General features: G+C 47.0%; 2 protein-coding genes across 2 annotated transcripts; both read right to left on the bottom strand.

The window, feature by feature from the left end:
• Window positions 1-16: 16 nt before the first annotated feature.
• LENG1 (leukocyte receptor cluster member 1) lies at window positions 17-5842 on the bottom strand. The gene is made up of 4 exons (XM_083409388.1): window positions 5629-5842; window positions 2795-2968; window positions 1787-2040; window positions 17-797 (listed from the first exon to the last, which is right to left on the bottom strand). Exons 1-4 carry the CDS (start codon window positions 5758-5760, stop codon window positions 584-586), a joined length of 774 nt encoding a protein of 257 aa, XP_083265514.1. The 5' UTR covers window positions 5761-5842; the 3' UTR covers window positions 17-583.
• On the bottom strand, window positions 4227-5607 carry SPOUT1 (SPOUT domain containing methyltransferase 1). Its single transcript, XM_083409387.1, is given in 3 exon segments — window positions 4227-4908; window positions 4912-5017; window positions 5019-5607. Coding segments are annotated over 3 exon segments (1092 nt in total). The 5' UTR covers window positions 5465-5607; the 3' UTR covers window positions 4227-4368.
• Window positions 5843-7439: the final 1597 nt, after the last annotated feature.

Genomic DNA, 7439 nt, shown 5'->3' with positions numbered 1-7439 from the left:
GAACGCAAAGCACCAGATGTTTTGTGTCCTTTTATTGCCCAGAATCCATTTCAAAACACAGTAGATACCGACGCATATCCTGCACAATAGATACTGACAGGCTTTGGCCTACACCAATTTCCTTGAGGAAAACGAAGATGAATAGGGAGAGTTCAGGTCTGGGGGGGGGGGGGGGGCTGGTGTAAATAGGCAGAACTTGTTATCCAGCTGCCATTGTACATAACAGTCCCAAGGCAGGCAACTGATTGATTGCATAGCTGGTGGAGCAGACTCTGGCCTGGCCCTAATCTAGAAAACGATAGTGATAAGGTGAGTGTGTGTATTACTGGAGCCCACATGCCAAAGTCTTCCTCAGCCTAATCCTGATTACTGCACATTGACCAGAACGTGTCCACGCCCCAGGCCAGGGTATGAATTCAATAAATATGTTGCATCGAGCAAGAAGAAAATTATGCATATTCCTCTTGAAGAAAATTGACAGTATCCGTCTCTTGATACTTCAGGATAACATGCTTTCCCTGACAGCATTGCTACTGCTATTGTCTCATTGCAGTGTCTGGTAATATCACGCTTGCACGACACCTCACTGTGGTTCCCAGACCCTCTTTCTTGCCAGTTGCGGGTTAAACTGAGAGTTGTAGCCCCGTTTTCTTTCATCCGTCTCCTCCTCCTGGAGTGGGAGGGTGCCTGCCCTTTGGGCTAGAAGGCTCTCAGCGCGGGCTCGCTCTGCCTTCTCGCGGCGCAACCTCTCCTGGCGCAGTTGCTCCAATGACGACGATGCCGAGGAAGGGGCAGGCCTGAAATGGAAACAAAAGGGTTTAAGAAGAGGAGTGGCTGTTCTGGTGGTAAGCAGGCCCAGAGGCAAAAGCAAAAAATATGAAATATATGAAAAACAGTAGACTAGCTTCTTTACACTTACATATCCTCCTCTATTCTCCATCTGAGGCAGCAAAAAATATCAGCGTTTAAGGGTGCAAAACGGAGCTGGTGAGAGGGATGCAGCCTGGAAAGTCTCAAGAGCCAAACAGAGCCCCAGAAGGCTGAGTTTACGCCTGGGGCTGAGGTTCCACAGGCCTGGGTTAGAAACTGAAGTGTCGATGGGACCCTGCAAATCTGTAATCCTCACCATCCTGCCTACAGGAATCCTTTATTTTGTGCTCTTGTCCTGCTGTTTTGGGAGGCGACAGAGGCTATTGCCAATAAAATGTAGGGGAGGGGACGTAAGTTTAGGGGTAGTGCTGAGGTTCAGCAACATCTGTCAGGCCAAAGGTTCCCCACACCTTCCCTATATTCTCCTTTCAACACCTGACAAAAGAGCACTGCCTGACCAGTAGGGGGCAATACTTAAAGCCTGAACTTCCAGTCCCCCTCCACCACCTTTCCAGGGCCAATATCCCACCCTGCAACAGAGCAGGAGTCAATTTTATTACGTTGACAAATCACTGTTAAGTCTTTTATCCCTGAGAGCTGGATTCTTTGAAGCAGCACAAAAGCAGGCAAACGACCCCCTCACACTCATTGACCTATTTCTTAAGACTTGGCTGTAACTGCTGCGCTGTAAAACTCCCCTTTACTTTATACAAAAGAGCATTTCCCTCTTTTCAGAGCAGCCACCTACAGTTGGGAGGTGCTACCTGAAACGCACACCTTGCATTTCCCACATGTGTGGCTTCCCTCCCCCGCCCCTCCTAAGGGTGAGTGTTTGTTGTCTGGGGCATCCAGTCTCAGCCAGCAGGAAGAAGCAGCAGTGTCCTGTGCTGTGGCCTAGGCTGCTAAAGGAACGCACCTGAAAGCCAGAGTTCCTCCGCTTCCTTTTTGCTCCCGCTTGTCTTTCTTCCCATCTTTCTTGTGGGATCCCTTCTTCTTCCGCAAGTGCCTTTCCATCTCGGCCAGGGGATCCAACTTCCCTTTCAGCTTCTCATCTTTGGCGACGGCCTCACTGCGTTCTGGCAGCTCCTGGTACCAGGGACGACTTGTCTGGGCCTCTGCTGAACTCTGGCCCAAGTACGTGAGGATACCCAGAGCTTTTTCCCGACGCTCCTGGGAGAAGTGAAATAACCCAAAGCAGTGTTACTCGAAGTACTGTTAATGCTGCCTGTGTGAGATTGCTCCATGGACTGTCAACTTACATCCCTATTTCCCCTATATTGGGGGAGTCAAAGGTGCTGCTTGACTATAACTCCCATCATCCCTGACCATTGGCCATGCTGACTAAGGCTGATGGGAGTTGGAGTCCCAACAACATATGGAGGGGGTTGTATTGACTATCCCTGAGTCAGATACTGCTCAGGTCCCCTCTATCCACTTAGCTTCAACAATGTTACAGCATTGAATGCTCCCAGACCATTCACTGGCCCTCACTACAGTATATTCTTTTCCTTCCAGTGAGTACTTACCAGGCAGTAACAGATTACAATGAAGGCTAACCCAAAAGGGTGGAAGCTGGAAGCCTATATTTTCTGGAAGGGGAAGCACAACGAGCACAAAGGACATGGCAAACCAGGGTTCCATATGTATGACAGGCACGTGGGAACACATACTTCAAAAATAAATTTCTTTGCCAGATAAATAAACCCCTGAATATGTATGCTACAAGCGCTCCACATTTTGCCCTTGCACAGCCAGAGGGTAGCAAGAACCCAAACCACCCCACACCAACTCTGCCAGAGTTATTTTCTGCAAGTGGGGCAAAGGAGTTCATGTTGCACCCTGGCTGGATTGGAGCCCTTTAGACCACCAAGTTTGCAGCTGGTGAAAAGAAAGCCTCCACAACAAGCTCCCCTCCTCCCATTACCTTCTCTTGCCTCTTCTCCTCCTCATATTCTTTGTTGCCACTTTCTTCCAACTCTTGAAAGAGATTTAGATGGCGTGAGGGCCTTTCTGAGCCTAAAGCGAGGATGTCCGAGCTGCTGTCATCACCTCCTGGAGCTGACAGGCGTGCTCTCTTGCGTAGGAATTCAGTCCGGGCCTAGGATCAAAGGAGAAGAATTCGCCCATGGTGCAATTCCCTGCCCTCCCTGCCTGCATAGTTACCTTGCTGTGGCACATTTCTCTGCTACGATAGCCAACCTGCCCTTTCCTTCCCAGTCTCTTACATTATTCTCTAAAAGCCTGTGGCTCATTGCAAGATAGCCACTTTGCAGTCAAATTAACAATAAATAATCTATTCTATTACTGGATACAGGAGTTATGATAGAATAAGACTGGGACAAAGCAAAAATGTTAAGTGTGTGCATGTATTGGGGAACCACTAAGCCCACCACTTTTAAATTCATGTATTTTCACAAAGAACTGGGTGGACAGAAGTCAAGAGCAAGTATTATAAACAAAAGAGCAGCAACATGGTATATATACAATATGAACACAAGAGCAGCAACACAAATTCGTGTGGCATTTTAAGACTATCAGGTTTATTGTGACACATGTTTCTGTGGACTACAGCCCATTAAATCTGATGTATGAAATGTTATCCATAGTTGGCAGAGTAGCATATATGTACACACTCCTGGGTATATAAAAATATATATAATATTCTATGAAATGCAAGAGGTATCTTATGCCTGGAACACTTCTGTTCAATGCTCAAATGTATACAGGATCAAGCACAGTGACATTCACAACAATGGTAACTGGTGGTTAACTATTTAATATAGCAAGTTTTGGAAATAGTGTGTATGAATTCAGGTGCTTCATTATACTTGACTTTTATATGTTTGCCTCCCCCCCCCAAAAAAAATTAAAACTATTTAATGTAATTCAACAAAATTGATGAACTTGATCCAGTGATATCAGCTTTTTAACACCTGATAGTCCTTTTTGCTCTGCTGAGTAACTGCACTGCCCTCCACCAGTGGGCAGTATTGCCCACTTTGGGAACCACTGGTTTACACCTAAAAAGGTTTGGCCATTTCATTGATCAAGATACTACTGGAATATTATCACATTAGGTCACACACTTGATACGTTTCTTCTTAAACTGTAGGTATAGCAGTCTTAATTTTGTGGATAAAGTTGTTGCTCCTGTGTTAAACATGAATGTGGTTGCAACAGATTGCATTTGGGCTAGAAGGCATCATCCCCCAGTCAATCGCCACACTTAGGTCTTCACTGTTTCCCAAGTTTGATGATTCTGAGAAGTGGCAGCTGAGCTAGTCTCAAAGTCCTTCCCCCTTTCCCCCTCTATTTGTGTCTGGATGCTCCAACCTGTTCCACTCTCAAATCATCCAGTGGCAACAGGGAGGTGAGTTTCCTGACCTCCCAACAGAGAGAGAAGATGGTCCGGCTTCACATTTCGGTCTTAAGTTGGCTGGAAGAGGTAAAGATTGATGATGGTCTGTCCGTGTTGGATGCTTGAGTTTCTGCTTCTATTCAGAGGCCACTGCCTTTCTTCACTGCTTCGTTGATATGAGGTCTCAGCACCGACAGAGAGATGAGAATTGCTTCCTCAGTCCTGATGATGCGGCTGCCCTTCCCTGGACAGGTATTCAAATAAAAGTCAAACAAGGTGCTTGGATCTGTGACCTCCAGGTTCAGGTCCATGTCCACGCTTGCCTCCAGGCCTTGCAAGCCTCCAAAAACTATCAAAGCATGTCTGAAAGGAGGCAGTGTTGCCTGGTCCACAGAGGTCCCTCGCTCAGAGGTTCCAATGGAGAGATCATAGCCTTCTTTATACGGGGACTCGGCAACCACAACACTCAGACAGGATGCCAAGCAGACACTGTAGCAGAGCCCAGAAGCAGTTCGAAGCTGGTGTGATGAAACGACCACCCCCTTCTGTGTTTGGCTCTCTGGATTTTTCTGTGGGTTGAGACGCACTGTAACACGAAGGCCTGCCTCCAGCTGCTTATCAATCTGTACCTTCTTTTGCATTCCACAGTTCACAAAGGATCCCCGGCCAGGCTTGGTGGGTCATGACAAAGCCACTCCTTCCCAATACTCCAATTCCTCACCTATCCACACGTGGCGGGGGCTATCTAAGGGGTTTAAGAGCCCTGCAAACTGGAGGTCCTGGGGAAAAAGACTTCCTAATGTATTGGGGACATTCCAGGTACTGCAGAATCCGGGCCAGCTGCACACAGGCCTGACCTCTCTTCTTGATCCCTTCAAATTCACCTTCCACTGTCTTTGCATCCTCCCCTTGCTCATCAATCTCGTCCATGCAGAAGATGACGCAAATCATGGCGATCTGCCCAGCAAGGTATGTCCGCAACTCTGCCGACTGGGTGTTGCTGAGAATGGAGCCCGGAAGTGTGACGCTGACTGTGTAGTTGCATCCTTTATCTTCAATGGGCTCTGCCTCCTCTTTCTGTTTCTCTGCCACTTCCTGCATCATCTTCTTCTCCAGTCTCCTCAACAGCTTCAGCTCCTTCCATATCTTCTTCTCCTTTTCCTGCTTCCATTTGCACCAGTCCATTGTCCTGTCTTCTCCCACCCGTAAGCGCTTTGCCTGGCTTTTCTCCGCCATGTTCCACTCGCCCAACCACCATCCTCATATGTTTGCCTTTTGACATCAATTTAAACTGGTAGAGTAGATGCCTAAAGTACGCGCATGCGCAATGGAGACGTCGCGCAGACTAGAAAACTGCGCACGCGCAAAATCTTCGCGCATGCGCCTTGGCGACAACGTACCTCCTGTTCAGCGAGTAGTGCTCGAGCCTCCTTCTTCTGCCGCTGCGCTTCGGCCTCCGCCTCGTCCCGCCGCACCTTGGCCACGTTGTCTTTGTTCCTCACGTGCCATGACTTCTTGGGAAGAATGTTCATTTTGGCTCTTGCTGTTTCTTTCCGAAGCTTCCGCCCTCCTCCCTCCCAGCTTCCGTTTCCGGTGCCAGTCTATTCTCCGGCAGTCTAGTCCCGCCCTCTGCTTTTGATTGGTGGGGTGCTCGGGCCGTCTCTGTACGTGCCCCTTGCGTCATCTCGCGCCGCTCTTACAATCTGACGGAATGTTGAGTTCGTACTTTGTTCTGATTGGCTCGTGCTCCTTTGGTTCCGCGGCTTGATTGGTGCAGAGTCACACACGTTCGTTTTAGTGACGGCGCCTGAGAATTTATTAGGCTCTGCGTCACTGCATCTAAATCAAACCCCCGATTTCCCTGGAGGTGCTCCGTTTTTGTGACACATTGTTACAAGTCTTCTTCCAATAATAGCTTCTATTGCACGTGTGCCCAGATTACATCAGAAACGGAAAATGACCCCCTGTTTTAGTCTCCGACATAAACCGACTACCGCTTATTCTCAGTAGTAGTCTTCATATATTCGAAACAGTCATTTCCCTCTTGCCTCAACACACATTGCATAAAGCTACACTTTTTGAAACGTTTTCAATTATGTGTTATACTGTACTTGAATCGCATGTGAGGCCCTGTGTAGTTATAGGAGGAGGAATTTATTTCTTATACTCGGCCCATCTGACTGTGCTACCCCAGCTGTTCTGGGCAGCTTCCAACAAAATATAAAGGGACAAAACCAAACATCAAACATTAAAAACTTCCAGAAACACGGCTGTGTGATAGGAATTTTATGGTATTAGATATATGGTAATGTTCATAACTGCACATACACAGATCAACACAGGAAGACCAACCTGGAACCACTTTGATTCCTAAACTGACCAAATCCTTTCTCTGTGGAAAAGCCTCCCCATTGTCTTCTTTCCTCACAAGATATGTCTGTTTGAATAAGGTGTGAACCTGTGACCTGGCCCAGGAAATAAGTGGCCCAGGAAATAAGTATTTTAGCACTACAAAAGAATGGTCAGGCACCCCAGACAATCCAATCAAATAACTTGCCAGACAGGAGATAGTAGAGGTGAGAGGAGAAAAACAACATTTAAATTCCTGTGATGTATGCATGTACCTGAGGGGTGGTCTTAGGTTACACCCCTTCTGTGATGTATGCATAATGTTTCTGGGGGTGGTCCTGATCTAGAGAATGGGATTTTCAAAAGTCTTTATAAGCTCTGGCACAGCAATTCTGGGGGTTCCTCTTCCTCTCCTGCGTGTGAGGGGAGTACCCTGTTGCAACAGATCAATAAAGATCAAGCTTACTAGCTGCTTTGCTTCTCAATATTCTCTGGTTGGCCTCTGTTATTTTCTCCTACCAATAGGGAACCTATGTAAGGACTCTATATGGGCTCTTGGATACCCCATAAGGGAAAAGGGCATATTTTTATTTACAACAGCTGCTTTCAGATGTCTACAAAAATGCATATTTTTTTAAAGTCTTTGATATCTGATGAGAGGCCGTTCCACAGGGTGGGTGCACCTACCAAGCAGGCAGTTCCCCTACTTCAGCCACAGTTGTGTCCTCAGCACCAGTATTCCAAAGCCACTCACCATTCATCAAATACATTAAGAAAACACAGGTGAACTCATAATAACTATATAATGGTAAACAAATAAATGTCAATATGTCCCAACTCTTCCTGAAGTAATGTGCAAAGT

The sequence above is a fragment of the Podarcis tiliguerta genome (assembly GCF_965153285.1).
Source record: "Podarcis tiliguerta genome assembly, chromosome: 13".
In the NCBI taxonomy this organism is placed as follows: Eukaryota; Metazoa; Chordata; class Lepidosauria; order Squamata; family Lacertidae; genus Podarcis; species Podarcis tiliguerta.
Note: the sequence above shows the minus strand (reverse complement) of the source record. Positions and strands in the feature narration are given on the sequence as shown.

Excerpts from the sequence above, each read along its gene's own strand:
- LENG1 (XM_083409388.1), bottom strand. The coding sequence starts at position 5,760 with ATGAACATTCTTCCCAAGAAGTCATGGCACGTGAGGAACAAAGACAAC. Across the intron at positions 2,041-2,794 it reads AGGAGAAGAGGCAAGAGAAG|GAGCGTCGGGAAAAAGCTCT; the intron begins GTAATGGGAGGA and ends CACTTCTCCCAG. Across the intron at positions 798-1,786 it reads GGAGGAACTCTGGCTTTCAG|GCCTGCCCCTTCCTCGGCAT; the intron begins GTGCGTTCCTTT and ends TTTCCATTTCAG.